Source organism: Helicoverpa armigera, chromosome 15 (assembly GCF_030705265.1).
Source record: "Helicoverpa armigera isolate CAAS_96S chromosome 15, ASM3070526v1, whole genome shotgun sequence".
NCBI classification, from domain to species: domain Eukaryota; kingdom Metazoa; phylum Arthropoda; class Insecta; order Lepidoptera; family Noctuidae; genus Helicoverpa; species Helicoverpa armigera.
In genome coordinates this window covers 10,314,389-10,335,305 of record NC_087134.1, presented here as the reverse complement: position 1 = coordinate 10,335,305, position 20,917 = coordinate 10,314,389, and the positions used below count along the sequence as shown (strand labels likewise).

The 20,917-nt window shown below is 38.0% G+C and overlaps 2 protein-coding genes across 2 annotated transcripts; both read left to right on the top strand.

Annotated features, from left to right (window-relative positions):
- Positions 1-5,572: 5,572 nt before the first annotated feature.
- On the top strand, positions 5,573-9,604 carry LOC110379975 (uncharacterized). Its single transcript, XM_064038083.1, has 3 exons — positions 5,573-6,625; positions 7,146-7,376; positions 8,362-9,604. Exons 1-3 carry the CDS (start codon positions 5,873-5,875, stop codon positions 8,551-8,553), a joined length of 1,176 nt encoding a protein of 391 aa, XP_063894153.1. The 5' UTR covers positions 5,573-5,872; the 3' UTR covers positions 8,554-9,604.
- A 610-nt stretch (positions 9,605-10,214) lies between these two features.
- LOC110379972 (uncharacterized) lies at positions 10,215-18,894 on the top strand. Its single transcript, XM_021339818.3, has 3 exons — positions 10,215-11,165; positions 17,918-18,148; positions 18,656-18,894. The coding sequence occupies exons 1-3, from the start codon at positions 10,353-10,355 to the stop codon at positions 18,836-18,838; spliced, it is 1,227 nt and encodes a 408-aa protein (XP_021195493.3). The 5' UTR covers positions 10,215-10,352; the 3' UTR covers positions 18,839-18,894.
- Positions 18,895-20,917: the final 2,023 nt, after the last annotated feature.

The following is a 20,917-nucleotide window of genomic DNA, read 5'->3' as shown; positions in this document are numbered from 1 at the left end:
AGGGAGGTCCGGTGGCTGCACTTCTCTGTGCTGCTTATTCAGCAGCTCGTGGAAATAAGAGCGCCATCTCTCCTTCACCGCGAGGTCCTCGCATAACAGGTTGCCGTCAGGATCTTTGACACAGCGGCACTTGGAGATGTCCTGTGCCGCTTTAATCCTGGAACGAGCCAACTTATAAATGAGCTTTTGCCCCTCAGACGTTTCCAACCTATCATATAGTGGCTGTAAGTGGTTACGTCTGGCTCTGGCTACAGCTCGTTTTGTGGCTCGTTTTGCAAGCCTGTAAGCGTCGCGATCTTCGGGAGAGTTGGACGCTTGCCACTTCAGAAAAGTGCTTTCTTCACCTAGTCTCCCTCTGGACTGTGTCGTCCCACCACCAAGTTTCCTTGTCACACTTGCGTCCACCCTTAGACATTCCCAGCACCGCCTTCGCCGCCTCCGTGACAGATGCCTGAATCCTGTCCCAGTGTTTTTGGACAAGTTCGCCTTCGGCTCCGTCGCACTTGTCGCCGATAGCCGAGGCGAGCATGTGGGACTTGTTTTCATCAAGCATCCACCACCTGATTTGGCGTTGGAAGTGCTCCGGACGTTTGTCTTTGGGCTTCACACAGAGATCCATGACAAGGAGACGGTGTTGCGCAGTGAGACTCTCACCGGGTATGACCTTGCAGTTGGCTACTTTGCTGATGTGATGCCTTCTAGTGAGTAGGAAGTCGATTTGGGTCGCGTTTCTCCCGCTCCTGTAGGTGATCAAATGGTCAGGTTTCTTTTGAAAACGTGTTCACAACGGCCAGGTCGGCTGCGGCACACGTCCGGAGAATCTCTTCCCCTTCCGTGTTCCGGTTACCGTATCCAAAGCCTCCGTGAACCCGTTCAAAATCCACCCCAACTCACCCACATGACCGTTCAAATCGCCCCCCAAAACGATGTCCTGCGACAACGGGATGCCACTAAGCACATCACCGAGTTTATTCCAGAACGAAATCTTGTCAGCATCGCTACAACCGGCCTGTGGTGCGTATGCACTTATCAAGTGGGTTTGAACCCCCTCGATAAGCACCTTGACTACCATAAGTCGGTCGCTAAGGCGTTTCACCTCCAAGATATCGTCGTGCAATCCCTCGGCTAGCACTATAGCTACCCCGTTCTCCCCACCAGGTGCACCCGTATAGATCAGCTTGTAGCCATTCCCAATGTACCGGGATCTGCTGCCTTTCCACCGAGTCTCCTGCAGGAACGCCACGGCCACCCTCCGCCTGATGAGTACGTCGGCCAGCTCCCTCGCGCGTCCAGTCAACGTGCCAATGTTCCACGTTGCGAAGCGGATCTTCTTTTTGGTAGGGGCTCGCTTCTTTGACCGTGCCCGCCCGTGGCACGGTAGCCCTTGCCCACTTGCCACAGGAGTCGGGCGAAGCTCCTGCGCGCCGTTATGCGGCGGCGCCCTATCCGTGACCCTTTTCCTATTTTTGCTTCCCATTGATGTGGCTATAATGTGGCCTTTACGGAAGCGACTGCCGTCTGACCTCCCAACCCCGAAGGGAAAGCCTGCGCCAGAGCCTCGTTCGTTTTCCAGCAGGTGTACCGACTAGCAGGTGAGGTTGGCTTGGGCCCGATGATCTTGGTGGGCCCCATACACCCCGTGTTATTTCATCAATATGTCCCTCTAAATATATGTTCATATTGTCATAGAAAATGCATAGTATTCGGTCGTAGAGTTCATCTTCTGTTTCCCAGTTCGATTGTTCTAGCCCATATAACACTAGTTTTTTCATATTATTGTTATTATTGTAGATAGGTTTATTATTGTGGCAGAGGTTTTGTAGAGATTTTATTTCGTTGTTGAGACGGTCGCATTCTTCTTCTAAGCTATGGATCTTCGTCGTTAGGTTGTTTATATAATTTCTTTGCTCATTTTGTTCAATGTTTATGATATTTAGTTTGTTTGTTATTTCAGTGTTGAAATTAGACATGGCGTTTTTTATTTCTTCCTGTATGAGGGCTTTGAGCTCTATTTTAATTAGAGAGACTATTTTGTTTTCGTTGTTCTCTAGTTTTTTATCTAAAAGCTGGCTGAGTTGGTCAAGTGTGAATGTGGGGGCTGGTGCTCGTTCTTGGGTTAACAGGCCTGCATGATTATTTATCGTGTCTCCTAGCACACTTTCATCAAAAGTGGATAATTCGTAGAACGAAGAGGCGTCATTATTTTCCAGTTCAGTTGATGGTCGTTTGCCACTTGGCATTGGTTTTCTTAGAGTGACATTAGGATCGTGTGAGGTAGTTTTAATTTGTATTATTGGGTTAGAGCCCGCTGGAGTGTCTTCATTATTCCTTCTTGGTTTTTTTGCCGTACAAACGGGACAGTTCCATATAATCTTTTTGAGATCAGCACTATTAGTGTATCGTTTTTCAGATATGTTTGCACATTCTAGGTCGTAGTTTTGGCCACATTTACAGCAAGCTATATATTCATTATTGGAAATATCTTGGTGGCATCCTTCGCACATAGGTAGTTTATTTGTGTTCTCCATGGCTTTTGACCAACTGGTGCTGCCCTCTGTCGTATGTCGGAAGTAGTTTCAACAATGTTTTAGTTTTTAGGTACTCTTATAGATGGCGCTGATTAATCGATAGTTCCTAGCGGTTTTGAATAGATGGAGTAAGGTGTGTGCTCAAGTTATGCAAATCATTGTTTGTTTTGCAAATTTTTAAATTTAACTGTTATTTTATTTTTGCAAAATGTTATTATTTTGATGCACTTACTGGTTTTGAAATCCAGAGCCTTAAGTTATTCCCAAATGAAGTTTCCAGACGCTGTAGATCGGTTTTAATCACAAAGTTTGTTAATTTATTCTTCACTTGGTAGTTTTATTGGTAATTTGAATTTTCTTCGTAACTGTGTTGATCCTTGTTAATTTTACGGGATAACAATATCACGTCTTAATTGGACACTTAACAATGTTTTTGCACTGTTTCACGTTGTTTTTAAACAGTTTTACTATTTTTAAATGTATTTAATTGCGGAGCTGATGTTTACGTTGCGCAGTAGCGCCCTCTATCTCCCAATTATGCGCCAAATAAAAATAATGTTTATATTAATCGTTAATTACTTACAATCCTAGATATCCTAAATTTTGCAAGTTTGTGCATGTTCATGCTAAATTGTGTTTTTCAAGGAAATCTATAAATGGTTTACGATATAGGTAATCAACGAGACACCATGTAGATAAGCAAATCAGTGAAACGATAAAACAAATACCTAATTCTCACAAAATAAAATAAAGCTAACTACTGAAATACAATAAGGCCCAGCGCAAACAGGCTAATCGACACTGCCGGGTGGCAACTACTCGTTACAAAACCGCTGGTCAAAGAATAAGTAGCCGCTACCACACACTGATCTGTAGAACTTGTAAAAAGTGGGTGGGCAGTTGAGGGAGGGTTAAACATCTTCAAAGCTCAGGTTACTGCGGTTCGGGTAACACTTGTTTGTGGTGATGAGTGTCAGCCACTTGTGGGTGCAGTCGGTGGCAAGTATATGCCCAGAATAAGAGCGAAGAGTGCTAAGAGCGGTCTAAAACAATGCATTGATGATAATATGATAACGATAGTATGTAAACAGTTATGTGAGTTTTAGGCACATAAGATAAGAAACAGGAGCCATACAGTAGAAACAATATAAAATTCCTATAAAATATCTATTTTTCAAGAGAGTGCGGGCTCAATCAGATCCAAGATGTTGTTATACATGCATTTCCATTAGGGGAAACCCTATAATAAGGCCCTATAAATTCCTGGTTAACTACGACTTGTCTTTCTGGAAATAAGGCATTCAAGTTTCCCTGATAAGGTGTTAAATCCTATTCTTAGTATTAAAAATATTTAACGCAAGCGGATATGTCGATTAGCCATATTGCTAACTTGATTAAATGCGTATTATATGTATAACATATACGTCATACTGTCAAAAATAACTGATTATATCCAACTAACCTTGGATAAAAAAATGGATGATATTTAGGTATGAAAAGGAAATATTACAAAATAAATAAGACGGAATATGTAGATAGTTGACGAAATATGTAGTTGGAAGAGGAATACATAGGAAAAGATGGATGGATTGCCTGAAAGGTGACATGAATAAGAAAGGAGTGAGTGTCAGTATGACGAGTGACAGGGGAAAATGGGAGAGGATGACATATTGCGCCGACCCCAAGTAAAATTGGGAACAGGGCAGGAGGAAGAGGTGTAGTTGACTGTGTTGCTGTAGTTTTCAAGAAGGATGAATCTTCTGTTAATAATAGCTTTTGTACCCATGAATCACTTGAATTAAAGATCCTGTTGATCAGAAGCACTGCAGGAGATCGATTCTACTGAAATGGTCCAAAAATGCAAAACGATCAAAAATAAACCAACTACTGTTTTAGTAGTCTAACTATTGCTTAATTTTTAGTAATGTTGCAAAATTAATTAGTCTCACGCAATAATTGCTGATTACATTATCCGTTTCTACAATAAAAATGCATGCTCATGCACAAATTGATGAAATCACATGAAATCGTCCCTTGACAGTTTTACAGCAAGGTCAATGACCATAATTATCATGTTCGTTAGATAAATAAATTCATAGTCATTTGTTGTGAGAACCCAAATTTGTTGCATACAGAGGAAGCCCGCCGGAATTTTTAGTAAACTAAAGCTGAAGAACAAAATTATGAAAACCCCAAAATAACAATTAATGACCTATCAAAGTGATGGCTCAAACTACGCATCATCACTCTTCAAAGTAAATATAATAAAGAAGACCTTAAGTTGTTCACTATAAAGTCGCTGCTGAGGGTAAAAAGATCCTTGGTAAGATAGATCGAGACTTCTTACCCATTGAAAAATGTTTACCCATACAAGAAATTAAAGAAGATTTACATAGCGAAAGAAAAATGGAATGCCTGAGGATTAATCTAAAAACTTATTACAAAAACTATGATTCATTGTCACGTGTAATTATTAAAATTAGACGTATATTTATCTCTAATTGGAGTAGGTAATGGTTCACCAATTTTGTATGTAATGATGGTCACCAATTATAAGTCTTGTACATCTGGAATCGAAAACTGATAACGTAAGGTCTAGATACTTAAAGATTATCATGCGACATGACAGGCTGTAAAAATGGTCATTAATTTCATCATTTATTCACAGGAACTCACAGGGGAAGGTTTACCGTGTGGTCAAACGAAGTCCCGGTCCCTAATACCTATTTAAAGAATCTTGCCCAGGTTCAACTGGGTTTTCACTTTTCAGTACGTTCTTCATACTTAAATTGTTTTGAAGATTCGCATACACGAGTAAAAAATTAGCTTAATTGGTGCAGTCGCTCTGAAGTCACGTGCACACATCAACTGAATTTGATTTAGGTGGACAAGTAGGATAGATTATACTATAATCTATACTCTCAATTTAGCTATTATGATCTCCACTTGCGGCAATTGTCGCGAGACTGCGTAACCCCACTTTACTATACCTAAGCGGTTTGTTGTTCGATCCATCCTGCTCAAATGTTTATCTAGGATCATGGTCACATCGCCTGTCGTGTGTTTACTGTCTTGTGGTGTGTTAACTATATGTTTTGAAATAATTAGCAATTTTTTTTCGCTCATTGGCTTGATAAAAACGAGTCAAACGTAAATAGATACGTAAATATAGTCGGATACGTTCATACTTAATGAAGGTTATTATTTGTTGTCGCGGCTAAGGCACGCTCAGTTCGCTATCTGACATCAAATAGAGATCACGCGCATTGTCACAACGCTAATATACGCAGTGCTCCGTCGTTCCGTGTTTCAATTATAACGCTCTTCTCGTTGAAACACTCAAGATGGAAGATATCCCAGAGCATTTGAAGGGTCTGCTCCACAAGATAGCAAAGGAGCAAAACTTTGTTGATTATGAGGTGAACATAAAGCCGATTTCGAGTGGTGGCGCCAACTACACGTCGTGGCTGTATACGGCCAGCATCACGGAGGGCACGCGCACGCTGCGCCTCTTCGCGAAGGTGGCGGCCATCGGGGAGAAGATGCGCGCGCAGGCACCTAAGATGTATGACACGGAGCGCTACTGCTACACACAGCTCGTGCACATTTACGAGCGGCTGCAGGAAGAACATCGCGTGCCGCCCGACCAGCGGTTGGCCTTCAGCCCGTTCTACGGCTGTAACCCCGAGCGCTTCCAGGAAACCATCGTGCTAGCCGACCTGGTGGCGGCCGGCTACGAGCCCTACGACCGCTTCCGCACCATCGACTTGCCTTACGCGGAAACTGCAATCACGGAATTAGCCAAAATGCACGCCGCGTCCATGGCGTATGCAAAATATCATCCAGAAGACTTTGTCGAAATATTGGAAAAAGTGAGGTTTGAATGGGCGATGGACGATCCAGGTATGAAGGCTTACATGGAAAACCTCATCAGTACAGCAACTAGTAATGTGAACGAAGAGAACAAGGCTAAGTTTGCGAAGTACTTCGCTGAGCTAGACATGGATGCGTTCATGGCTCTGTTCAAGAGCAGTCGGAGAGAGGTGTTGGGTCATGGTGACTACAGGCCCAGCAACCTCATGCATAAGATACTTGACGTGAGTACATAGCTGCGGATTATAACTATTGACAATTGTTGTTCCTGGTAAACAGCAGAGCTCAAACACTAAAACGATTATTTGCTTCCAAATATTATGATGGTATAAATAGGTATATTTTAGAAGCTATGTTTCCTCAATGGAAATACCGAAACAAGGAAAAGATAACTTTATTACGTGACCAGACTTTATCTGAATCAAATATGAAGTAATCGGACGATAATTTTATCTCCGATTCTGAATAATTTTGCCCAATATGGATATTATACCAATTTTTTGCTTGCAAGATAATAATAATTGCGATTATACAACACTTAGTAGTTGTTATCAACAGTTAGGTATATTTGCAACAATCATATGATTATGCTGTACAGAATGTATCCGGTTTTGTATATAGTAGTTTCGTAGTTACATACAAACAACAGAACCATAAAAGTTGAGTTAATAATGTTTACTAAACTAACTCTCATGATCAGTTCACTTTGTATCGACATCTAAAGCATGAGTTTCTGCCCCACAGGACGGCAAAGTGGACATTAAGATAGTGGACCTCCAGACCCTGCAGGGTGGTAGCCCCATCATCGATCTGCTGTACTTCATCTTCACGGGGTCCGACGAGCAGTTCCGCGCGAAGTACTTCGACCGGCTCGTGGAGCACTACTACTCGCAGCTCAGCGCCGCCATGAAGAGGTTTAACCTCAACCCTCAAGAAATATTCTCAAAGGAAGATTTTGAACAAGAACTTAAAGAGGTAAGCATCGTTGTTGTATGCTTTTCAGTCCTCTCTCTGTGTCCGGTCATAGAGGAATGCCTATTTTGAGGTAGGACATAATTAGACGTCTCCCACTCTTCGTGTGAGTGGATCGAAAGCGAATGTCACTGCCCAACTTCCCAACCTTTTTTTTTTTTTAACGGCGTCAAAAATCATCAAATGACCCCCCCGCTGTGGGTTAGCAGCGGTGAGGGAGTGTCAGACACTTACTGACTAAAAACCGTCGTGTTCCGTCATAGGCCTTTTATGTACCAGGGCCGTGGTATCTCTTTCGAACAAACCGCAGCCCCGGCAGGCAACTGCCCAATCTTCACCTATGTCTCTTCTAGAGACCTTTCCATGCTAGGACTGTGGTTACTCATTTGAAGAATTTCCCTGTCACACCAGTCTTTCGCCCTAACTAGCCATGAGGTTCTAATCATCTCGCAGCTTCCCTTACGCGAAGCGGGATACGCTTGGTGGCTGGGAATTTATGGTACTTACAGGAAATGACATGTCTAAAATTATTCTTGTTTCGGTCTAATGATAAAAATAAACTAAAAAGATAAACGCACCGATAAAAGTTGTTTACAATATTTATGATAGATAAATAAAATGAACGATAATTACGATAAATATTTTGACACATTGTTAATGAAACAATAAGAGATAAGCTTTCATTAACACACATTTTTTTTCCTTTATTGTAATTCATAAACAAATAGCCGATTCATTCAAATGGTCAAGCAATTATTGGCTTAACATAGAATTACCTAACTCTTTTGTGATTGGTTCATAATAACTAAATGAAACATTCCACACTGCATTTTTTAGTTTAGGGAAACAGCGGAATAAATGATAAGCAAGCTAAATTGAGACCTCCCTGTTCCGTCCGTCAAATGTAAAAATCAAGATTTCGTGTCCCCATCTCCCTTATCACGGAAAATTCGGACTGATGATTAATTTAGCTCATTTTATGTTACAGAAACTGCCGTTCGGGCTGACCCTAGCCACATTTATCTTACCCTTAGTGACTGTGGAGACAGAACATGCTCCGAAGGTAGATGAGAATATGGACTTCCAAGATTTCAACATTCAGAATACCAATGACCTGTATAAGCAGAGATTGAATGGAGTGGTCAACGATTATGTCAAGTGGGGTATTCTGAAGGAGTGAGTTTGATCTAAGCGGATAGTATATATACTATAGTTAATGATAGAAACTGTGAATAAATTCGTGTCGTTCATGTTTCAAAATAAAATTAAATAATCATGTAGATATAGTTTAATAGCTAATTTTACTTATATTAAATTACTATTACTTATTATTATTTATATTACTTTGTTTATTATCAAATCAGTTTTAAACTCTGGTGTTGGTGTAAATAAACTTGACCAAATATGATAAGTATTAAGTTTTGTGTTAATGTAGTTGTTAGTGGTTATGGTTGAACAGTTAGTTAATTTTAACTATGTATATTTACATTTTTGATATAGGCCCTGAGATTGTTAATGTTTGTTAGTCTTACTTTTTAGATTCTTTTAACTAGACTAGACTAATGTAAAGTATAACTTTTTGAAAACCCTGTTAAACTTCCTCATTAATTCTTACAGCAGGATTTCATTTAGAAAAATGATACTATGTTATGAAGGTAAAACTGTAACTGATAACAATGGATAAGTAACATAAAGAGATTTAGCTGTTTACAGCCTATCTCAATATTCTATCTACTTATCTGTTGTTTAATTTGACATAACAATTAACATGTATTAGGCTAAAGAATTCTAGTAAGCAAATTAACAGATACCTTACCTAGATAAAATATTGGTAACTGCCATGATTAATGTCTTGAAGTAATATAAGGTAAACTGCATGCAGTTGTGATTCAAATGTTAAAAGGCATGAGTGATGTAACACATTGGTGTTACATGTGGCTAAAATAAGTAATGCTTATAAAAGAGAAAGTTTGAAAGTGGTACCGGTGACCGAAAAGCTGTTATGGGAATCGGTTGTTAAGTATCAGCTGAGTTTGTGATGCAGAGGAATATTGTAGATGTATTGTGATAAAGGTTTTGACCAGAGTCATGAATGGATAAGAAAGCGCAGAAATATGATATGAGTAGAATGACGTGATAGAGAGAATTTACCGACCCAAAACAAAATAATTGGGATAAAGACGATGACTTAAATGTCAATAATGAACCGATTAGATAATTTAGGTAATGACTGTATATTGTTTTTTTTTTTGTGAATAAATGTTATTATTTAACATGGTGGATTTATTGTACCCATATACACATATCTTAAAAAACATGTAAATAAGGCTGTAACATTACAAATCTGGTTCTATAATTTTGTGATCATAAATAACATGACGACAATGACAGCCGAAAATAGATCTCAGTGGCGTGCACTTGGAGAGGCCTATGTCCAGCAGTGGACTGCGATAGGCTGATGATGATGATGATGATGAAATAACATGACGCACGGTGAGCAGAAGTTAGAAATAAAGTGATAATTGATACTAATGAATTATTTTTTGTGAAGAATTGGTGACATAGAAACCACAGAGGCTCTAATAAATAGGATAGTTTTGGCATTTTAAACTTGTTGTTTCCATCGATGTAAATAACCCATCTTAAATGCTTTAAGAAACATTTTCAATTAGAAGTTTACCTACTATTATTACACTGTGGGAGCATATTGCACTTGATGGTGTAAACAAATTAATCTAAACTAATAAAAAAATACGCGACACGAATGCACGACCTTCTAGGCTTCACCAATAAAGGAGGATTCGTATTCATATGAACGCTTCCATCATTCATTAGTCTAATAAACATAGCTTATCCGCAAGTAAACACAACATCACATGTGCGAGTATATTCTATAGATAGCACGATTTATCCAAACACAATTAAGTTAAAATCGTCAACAATAGACGAAGTACATTGTTGTCAACCGCGAATTCACAGATGTCTGCCGAACTCGATCCAGTCGTGCATCACTCGCCAGCCATGTCGGTCGCGGAGACTGTGTTACGTAAAGTTCTCGACAAAATCATCGAAGATCTCAAATATAAACATGCGGACTTATCGCTGAATCGGTTAAATAGTGGGGGTGCAAACTACACCTCGGCCTTATTCGCAGCCACCGTCACAGCACCACAACATGACACCTTAAAACTCTTCGCCAAAGTAGCAGATGTTAGTGGCATACTTAGAGAAAAAATGCATATCGACATCATGTTCAAAACTGAGCACTTCGTGTACTCAGATCTGGTGAAAGTGTACGAGAGGATCGAAGACAGTCACAACATCAGCCCGGAGCATCGGTTCATATTCCCGAAGTTCTTCGGCAGCCACAACGTTGAGGGTGAAGAGACGATTGTGATGGAGGACCTGACGGCAGAAGGCTACGGCACTTACAGCAGATTTAAGTGCATAGACTGGGAGCACGCAGCCGCTGCAGTAGAGTACCTGGCGAGGTTCCACGCGTTATCATTCGCTTATCGGAAAGATGACCCTGAGAACTTCGCCAAAGACGTTGAATCGTTGAAGCCTAATGAGGCTGATCAAAATGAAGCAAACGAAGGGATGAAGGAAACTTGGAAGAAGATGGTATCAGCTGGTATTCAAGTGACGAAAGAGGAACATAGAGATAAATTACTAAAAATACTAGAAGCGACTAATGGTCGCGAAGTGTTTTTAAAGTTCAGGGCTTCGCTGAGCACTCCAGTGCTTTGTCATGGTGACTACAGAGTTAGCAACTTATTATTCCGACGACAGGTATGTAATTTTTTATTTCACATCTTCATCTTTGTACCTCTACTTATTGTAGATGTCAGTTATAATCATAAAATAACTAATAACTGTTATAATGACTTTGGTTTTCACATATATCGTTTAGGGTTCACGGTTAAATTACTGTACCTACGATGTTTTGTTTATAATTTATTAAAATCGATAAATTATTATGTTATTGAGCGTGTGATTGAGTATACACATTGTACTCAAAATATGAATTATTTGAGTGTCTTGTTTGTTATTTATCTGAAATCACGTACTTAACGTAGTACCTAACTTGTGGCAACTGTAGGTGGTATGTACATGTAGATGTTATGGACCAAGTGATAAATTGGGCAGTATACATAATGCCCGGTCATTATGAAAAATGCCCAATATGAGAGCGCAATTTGATAATAATTGTTCAAATAATCAAATTGACCGGGCACTATACATATTGCCCGCGACCTTTTGGGCAAAGTAATACAAACATATTTAATTTCATTTTTTTAACATAACACATCCCATATTAATTGACCCAGCATGGAAGTAAGCATGCAACATGCAGCAAGCATCGCTTCTGTCACGGCTCCGGCGCTGCGGGGCTCCGGCGGTCCCATGCGAGCTTATCGTCGCAGATGGTTTTCACGCTCACCACCCCAGCTTCGGCTTGCTGGCCGGCAGGGCCGGCCAGCCTCAGCCGCGGCGGCGAGCGTTAAAGCTACCTGCGCCTCAGCTCGCAGGCCGCCTCGCCCCTCCGCGCCTTCGCGGTTTTGAATTGCACTCTAGGGGTAGGGCAGACAAGACTACGTGGAGTCGGTTTTGCAGCGATTCGTTTTCGTCACTAACTTCAATTTTTAATACAATGTTTTGAATCCAAATTAAATTCGACCATAAAAAAACGAGCCAAGAAAAATGAGATTAAGAAAAACGAGGCCGAGTAAGTAAATCAGATGAGAATTGTCCAATTAATAATTTTGTGGCTAGACTTGTAATTTTCCATTAAAATAGAACATATAATTTAAAACAATAATCATAAAATATGTAGCAAGTAACAGGATTTATTTATTAGAACAACTGCCACCCTCGCACCGCATAAAATATAGCTTTATTATCAAATTGCCCAACTATCATGTAGCAATATAATAATGCCCGTACAATGTGATAAATAATGAAGTTATGATAGTTATTAATCACTTGGCCCGATAATGCTAGACATTATGCATAATGCTCGGGCATTATAAATAATGCCCGAATTAATCACATGGTCCATAACATAGACACTCAAAAAACTTGTTTAGTGGTCACATGATTTAAGTATAATTCTTATTATTTAATGTCTAGTTTTAATTTTAGATCTTGTCAGTCACCTAATTTAGTCAAGGTAACACGTTTGATGTTCGTAATTATTCTTGACTTTTGACCGCATCTAGTGAGATAATAATTATCTGGTCTTTGCGATCTAATTTTGGTCCTTACGGTCATAAGTCGTGACTTTTTGGTACTTTTTCTGCAGCTATTTCGTCGTCATTTATTGGTAGATGTGGTACTATCATAATGAATATATAAAAAACGTTGTTTGCAGTTGCATTCACGATAAACGAAAGTGCTTAGGAATTAAGTATATTACTGATAATGGAAATTAGTATGTAGTAAAATAATATGCATAGACGTAAGTAAAACGCACATTAAATTGTTATCACAAGCTACACAGATACACGTATAGGTACTGTCAGACAATATTCACGGCAATCATGTTTTTATTGCCTAACTGAGGGGCCCCTAATGTCTGATTTAGCTATTAATAACTTGACGCTAAAAAAAAAACATCCCGTTCTTAACTTGTTTTGAACATACATAATATTATTTATATTTTTGTATCTAGCTAAAATTGCAGTTATATAGGTTCAAAGGCCATGATTAAATTAGAGGTTCCTTTGTATAACTACTTCCTACTTCGTAGTTGTGTCTGACATAATTGGCTGGATAAAAATGTTTCGTATAATAGATCATGTTCGTCTCCGCTGTTCGACCCGTATATCCAGGGATCTTCTGCCCAAATATTAGAAAAAATTGCATAAGAAGTAACTTATATTCTTTTTCAGACTCTGGACTCTATATCAAACATTTAAGTCGGTTCGGTAGTTTTACCGTAAAAGAAACGGGACAGACAGACATAAGCAGATTTACATTCGTATTTATAGTACGAGTAGGAATTTATTAATTCAGTTGTATAAGGATGCGTTGTATTTAAGTATGAGTCGTATTGATAAATGAGGCGTCTGTCAATCAGATAATATCGATTCTAATTAGCACAGTTTTATAAACAAATGATGATATAATACAACCGTGTTTTAAATGATAAGTAGGTATGACTATATTTAATACCTACATGACGAGAATATTTTGTATAATTTTGATACAAAATATTCTAATCATGTATTTTTCAAGGATAACTAGTAGGTAAGGAAGATCATACAAAATTATATACCTAGGTATGTAAAAATCTGAAACCTTATATTAAGAACATACTTACAATGTCCTAAGTAGGCAGTATAGGGTAATATTACATGACAAAGTAAGTTCCTCAATTGCTTTTTTAACTCTGTTATTAAGGCACACTACTTTCCGTCAGCGGTTTCACCCGCTTCTTGAAGAAACTACGTCCCACTTAAGGAGTTTTTCTGGTGAATAAGTTTTATCACAAACACCCATACATGTAAGTAAACTAACGTTTATGTTAAGGATGAAAATTATACCAGTTATCTACAGAAGTTTATAAAGATAAATCTATCTTCTTCGTGTGGGTACATAGTTTTAGCTGGTACAATGGATTTGTGTCAATATTGGCTAGATAGGTACCTTTAATTGCTCGCGTCTATATTATCAAGATTAATTATTTATCTGAAGATTTTCCTCTTAGAGTAGATATTTCTTATATTGTGTACAAGTTATTGTTGTTACTTACTGTTTATGAAGAATTAGTATTTTTATTGTCTTAGGGTTAGTGTTTATCCTGTAGTTTAAATGTGTACTTACATAATCAAGAAATAATAGGTAAAGGTAGGTAGGTACCTTGCAGAAAGCACTTAGCGAAATTTGTTAATTCAAGTTACCTACTTTGTTTTCCTAAACATGGTAAGTAAGCCTAACTACCTAATTATGTAGTTTTTCAATTAAAAGACGATATTTCCTTATTAAGTCACGATCTATGTACCTAGGTACCTAACGTGGGCTATGGTATTACAACTGTTATCAAAGTCATTGACCGAAGTTAATGAGGTCACCGTCATTAACCAAATGGCTTTATGTACCGACAAATATTTGGTTGTGACGCTACTATCTGGCACCATTACCAATATTGTTACTTAAACTGTTTTTACCGCATCCTGATACCGATAAATAATTTTATGTATATTGATAGACCAAGATGTCCTAAACCTATTTCTAGGTATATTAGATTCCTACCTACACATTGAAAAGAAAGTCGTCTTAGTTACATCACTTTTAACTCAAGAAAATTAGAGAGGAGCTAGCTCAGACCCAGGAGAAGGACAAAGGTTTTTGTCACCATCAGGCTACGGGAAGCAGTTATCTCGGACGCGGGTGAAACCGGGCGAAATCTAGTACGATAAACAGTCCGAAATTAAATCTGAACGAATTTGTTATGCAATTTGGACCAATAGACAGAGAGATTAATGAAGAAAGTTTGGACTTTAGACACACGTGTCGGTTGAGGTCACTTAAAGAAATATAAATATAGAACCATCTCTACAGACCTTTGAACTCCATACCAAATTCCATCTTATTCGGGTCAAGCGTTTCATACAAACCAATCCGTACGAAAAAACTCTCACAATTGCGTCTCTTTCTATCGCTGCATGTATGAGAGGGATATAATATTCCGGTCATTATGTTGTAATTTGGAAGATACGATCAGTTCGTAATAGCTGGGTATTTTATATCAATATATTTTTGTTTGTCGCTAGGTAGTATAGTTTTAGAGTGCACTGCAAACTTTTAGGATGAGGTACTTAGCCGGTATCAGACCGACTGAAAACTTCTGTTGGAATCAAGATTCAACTGTTTTCCGACAGTTGTTTGATCTGCAGTGTGCCCTGAAGGTACAATTTCGGTACTTTGTACAGGCCTCATCATCTTCCGAGCCTTTTCCCAACTATGTTGGGGTCGGCTTCCAGTCTAATCAGATGCAGCTGAGTACCAGAGTTCTACAAGGAGCGACTGCCTATTTGAACTCAACCCAGTCACCCGGGCAACCCAATACCCCTTGGTAAGACTGATCTCAGACTTACTGGTTTCTGACTACCCGTAACGACTGCCAAAAATGGATGTTTTAGGAAATATTAAGTGTCAGTCAATTTACTGCTTAATCCCAATGTGAATGAGTAATATAGGTACCTAGCTAATAAACTTGTGGTTTAGATTAAATATTATCCTTATTCGAAACAATGTTCAGGTTAGTAACAATTAGGTTTAAATAATTATACTTACACGAGTATGAATGAACTACGTAATAATTACGTATAACTTTAATTAATTAATTTTGTCTACATTACCGTAAATGGTTAGCCTATTTAATCCAGGAAAAACATAATAATTTTCTCGCCGGTACTTCACCCATGTCCCGGGAGAACCATTTTTCACGACTGGGTAAAAGTAGTCTACTTATATCCTTTCTCAGACTTAAGACTAGACTAAGTATCTGTGCATTAAAGTTATTTTTAATCGGTTAAGGAGTTTAGGCGTGAAATCCCGACATAGTGGGTCCCTTTCGCATTTATAACTTTAACTAAGAATTTTAAATTTAATCGAAATAGAACCAAACTGCCGAATTAAGTGTCACCAAGACCCCAGCAATGGCCTAATGGCCATGACAGCAAATTGCCGTGGTCTACAAACGCTAGTCTCCGAGGCCATCGCCATTGAGTTTCTATCCGCTATCACAATGGCAACTGGGACATAATCAACGGAAAATGCTTTGACCGACATTTTTTGTCCCTTTTTAGTTTTTTTTTCGAATTCTTGTTGTAAGTTTACGTAAGTAATTGTTGTTTACGTTACGCACTGTTTCTTTGACGTAGAAACTGCAACTAGGTGTTTATGGTTTTTCTTGACATGATTAAGTACATTTTGACGTATTCTTTTTTTCATTGTTACTTGTGTTGTTACTTGTTACGAAATGACATTAAAAACTGCGCGATGTCGTCTCTTGGAAAAATCGAATTTAATAACCGCCAGTGTGAAAAGGCTATATTATAAAGCTGGGTATTCTTGACTGGAAAGCGCTGGAAAGCGGGTGAAGGCCCTATTAATCTCAAACTCACGAACAAAATCGTCATTGAGATTTTCACTTGTTTTTGCTTTACATCTTTTCTGCGACGAACATTATTACATTGTAAAAGATCATAAGACAGTTGCTACAATAGATAAGATACCTACATATGTCTTAAAAAGACGCCTTTGACCTAGGTCAAAGGAAAATTCTAGAACAGCAAGGAACAATGAACAAACATTGTTGTAAAATTCTATTGACAATCATTGAAGATCATGCGATAACCACCTTATTTCCATTGCTTGTATTGTAACATTTAACTTTATCAGTTATCACGCTGCACGTAAAAATTTTAAGGTTTTCATGTAAAAGTAACTATAATGATCACATCACATGAAGTAGATACCTAATTATGTTCGGAAACGGTTTTTATAGTTTACCTTATATTTTAATTATGACCATAGAAATGAAAACAGCACGATTACTGTAACAGTATGTTATGTGAACATTGTTCTAAACACCTATACTTATAATATGATAAAGAGGAAACATTTTTTGTTTGTTTATTTGTACCTGAACCGAAATTATGTACTGAACCGATTTGAAAAATTATTCTGAACGTTTTCTGAATAAATCTCTGAGTTTAGATAAAAATATTTATAAAGTTTAAATTGAGCAAGGGTATGGTTATTATTGCCAACCAAAAAAACGTTATAACCAACAAAGTAGAAGATAATAAATAAGGTACTGACGAAGGTCAAGACTTATAAAAACAAGCTTCGACCAAAGAAGACACAAAAACATAGCAACAGATAAAGACAATAATAACAGATGTTAATTATGACGAGCAAGATACCAACAAAACTAATAATGTTCAAACTACGTTTTATCAGTCCCAGTCAATTGCGCTTGTTTGAGCAACCATTAGACAAACAAATAGTTAATCTGATAATAATTGAGATGTATGATGTAATAATGAACATTAATGATGTTTTTTCTTGTCATAGTTGTAGCATGTGGGTGCTTTGGAGTGTTTCGCCGAAATCAGGTGTTTTATCGGACACAATTTGTCGCTTGAATTGGACATGATATGAGGAAAAGAGTATGCAAAAAGTATTGATATATCGAAAAAGGCTTGATAGAATGCAATGACTTGATAGAGTGCTTGATGTTTTAAAAAGACCTTTTATAGGTCTACTTGAAATATTGCTGTCAATTATATATTACATATGTTATTATTATATGTTAAATAATGTGTTTGAGTAATGACAGTAGGACGCACTGAAAAATAGATTGATGGCCATAGGTGACCTCAGAAAGTTCAACGACCGAACAAAAGAATAGGTCATTTAAATTTTTTTACCGCTGATAAAGGTTTTTCAATATAGGCACCAATGTTCTGACCCACATAAGCCGTACAACCCATCACCAAATCTAACATAGTTATCCAACTTTTTTCCAGAATGGCCGCTTACAACCGATCGTGGTGGACTACCAGACTGTCCACTCGGGCTCGCCAGCCGCAGACCTGCTGTACTTGGAGTTCATGGGCACAGACCAGCAGTTCCGCAAGGAGTACCATGGGAAACTCCTGGACCACTACTATAAGGAACTGACTGCAGCATTGGACAGGTTCGGCATCGATGTCAATGAGGTGTACCCCAGGGCGACGCTTGATAAGGAGCTTAAGCAGGTTGGTGATCTCATGTTTTATGGGCGGTTGTTACTGTATGAGAAGGTGGAGTTACTAGTGTCTGCCAGCGGTTTTACCCGCATCCCGTGGGAACTGCACGAATCCGGCTAACAAGTAGCCTATATAAGGATATAGGCTACAGGCCTAATGGGCTATCTAACACTGAAATATTTTTTCAAATCGGACCAGTACTTCCTGAGATTCAAACAAACGCTTCAGCTTTATAATATTAGTATAGTATAGATAAGATGGAGTGATGTGAAACACACTGTTTCCTTGATAATGTTTGATACTAACTTATTATTTTGTCTGTGAAGATTAACATTTGCTTCGTTTTCACTCGAAGTCCTGTGCAATGCCTATGACTAGAAAAAATGAAATTAAAAAAAAACAGAAACTCCTATTTATTGAATTGTAAAGTTGCATAATCAGCTCATGTCAGATACTTAGTTATAGAAAAACGGCTTTTCAAGTCTCGATACTAATCCTCCACAAATCTGTTTCCAGTTGGCGCCAATAGCGTTGGTGATCGCGATGGTGGTGCTGCCTCTGGTCCTGGTGGAAGCCGAGCATGCCCCCCACATGGGCGGCATCAAGGAGATGTCGGACTTCGCCATCTCGCCAGGAGAACTCTTCGCTGCGAGGTATAGCGGCCTCGTCAGCGACTGTGTAGCGTGGGGATTTATTTAGAACGATCTCGACTGGTGCTAGGCTATGAATTTATTGTAACTTAGCTTAAGAATATTATAACGAATAGTATTTTGAAAACTGAAAATCTCTTAAACTTTTCTCGTATAAAGAGGTAAGCGTCAGGTCGATTTTTTTATCAGAACTTATACACTTAAAATAAGAATTTTACATTATTTTCAATTGAGTTATACGCAATTTTCTAGTAATTAGTATAAATCTAGTTTGTATTTTGATCAGACATAAAATTATAAATTTAAAAAACCCCCGACCCAAAAAAAGTACGCAATAATTATGACAAAACGTTAAAAACGCTAAACCCTATAAAAAGCAAAAAATAACTTTTAACACTAGGTAAACTAAATTTTGTCGTGTCGGGGGACCGCTCTAATTCATTACTTTAGTTGTAATTATGTAGGTATCATTTGATTTATGTAAGTATTTATGAAGGTAGAACGCGGTCCCCCGACACGTCAAAATTTAGTTTACCTAGTGTTAAAAGTTATTTTTTGCTTTTTATAGGGTTTAGCGTTTTTAACGTTTTGTCATAATTATTGCGTACTTTTTTTGGGTCGGGGGTTTTTTAAATTTATAATTTAATTTTATTTCATGCTTTTTAAAGGAGCTCCTTAATTTTTCCTTCTTTCATTTAATTTATTTTATCTGAAGATGGGGTCGTTATATGCGATCTCGGCCAAAGGAAGCTCTTCATGACAAACTGGCTCTGGGAGAATTGCACAGATTGAGAAACAATAAAGATTAACCTTTGGACATTCTAGATTTTCAGCAAAAATATAAATCGGTTTATCCGTTTCATTCCGGCATTCGAGGGTTTCATCCGCCACATGCCATTTCCAGCATCAGGTTCTCGTCAATCAGAAACATGAAGAGAACTCGTCAAGACAAATTCAACGAGCCCAAACTCGATGGGTTTACTAAACGGCAGTTCAGGGTTACGTCTCTTACCTTCGTGCCCTAACAGCAGACCAGCTCAGTGGTTCCAAAAGACATTAGTGTTTCAAATTTCAGATCCCACATATACTTGCAAGTAAACTGTGCGTGTAACATTCCTATCACATCTAGCAAACGAGCTGATGACCTTGAAGACCTGAACCGATTTCCACCAAACATAGCTAAGAACACTCCCGACTGGCGTACCTTTTAAACAAAAAAAACCGCATTACAATCGGATCATCCGTTTGGGAGCTACGATGCCACATACACACACACACACACACACACACACACACACACAGACACGTCAAACTTATAACACCCCGTCGTTTTTGCGTCGGGGGTTAAAAAATAAAGAACTTTGGAAATACTAGATATGTATAGTTTGTGTTGTTATGAGTAGGTTGTCCTTTGTTGCTTATCGTTAAACGAACCCTAAATAGATAAATTTTATATTTATACCTATATTTTAAAAACACCTAACGAAGCGTATATAGAAAGTGCTTCAAAAACACTACCTAGGCTCATTGTAATTTTATTTTTGTACAGACATAGTTTCATCGTGTGTAGTTAATACTACCTTAATAGTTAAAAACGTGTTTATAGCGATATAAATGAATAAAGTTAATTGTTTACATATTTTGAAATGCAATAGAAATTAAAAGTATTTACAAATATTTTGTTATAATAAAAATAATTATACGAAATCTACTGCTTTTTCCTTCGAGAACCAACTAGAAGAATGCGTCAACTTTAAGCCTTGTATATCTTTCTCAGATCAAGACGCGGAGGAACTAGAATTTTAACTTAAAAAAGCCCAGAACGAAGTAATTATTAAAAAAATACTTTATTTAAACATATTTATTTAAAAGTTTATAGTATTAAAAATTATGTATAACCGATTTTACATTTGTACGTTTCTTACGCAAGTTACTGAAACAATTTCTATGAAATTACAATAAGTGACTTACAATGGGAGTTTTGTTTTTCCGTAATATAATTATGTGAACAAAACTTACAAGTGTGAAACCGGCCTTACGTTATTTTTACGGGAGCAACTTACAAATGAAAAGTCGGGTTATGAGATGTATTGTAAATTCGTACACTAACTTTTAGCTTTATAAGAAA

Coding starts and splice junctions, on each gene's coding strand:
- LOC110379975 (XM_064038083.1), top strand. CDS start 5,873: ATGGAAGATATCCCAGAGCATTTGAAGGGTCTGCTCCACAAGATAGCA. Junction 6,626..7,145: donor TCATGCATAAGATACTTGAC/GTGAGTACATAG, acceptor TCTGCCCCACAG/GACGGCAAAGTGGACATTAA. Junction 7,377..8,361: donor TTGAACAAGAACTTAAAGAG/GTAAGCATCGTT, acceptor TTTATGTTACAG/AAACTGCCGTTCGGGCTGAC.
- LOC110379972 (XM_021339818.3), top strand. CDS start 10,353: ATGTCTGCCGAACTCGATCCAGTCGTGCATCACTCGCCAGCCATGTCG. Junction 11,166..17,917: donor ACTTATTATTCCGACGACAG/GTATGTAATTTT, acceptor ACTTTTTTCCAG/AATGGCCGCTTACAACCGAT. Junction 18,149..18,655: donor TTGATAAGGAGCTTAAGCAG/GTTGGTGATCTC, acceptor ATCTGTTTCCAG/TTGGCGCCAATAGCGTTGGT.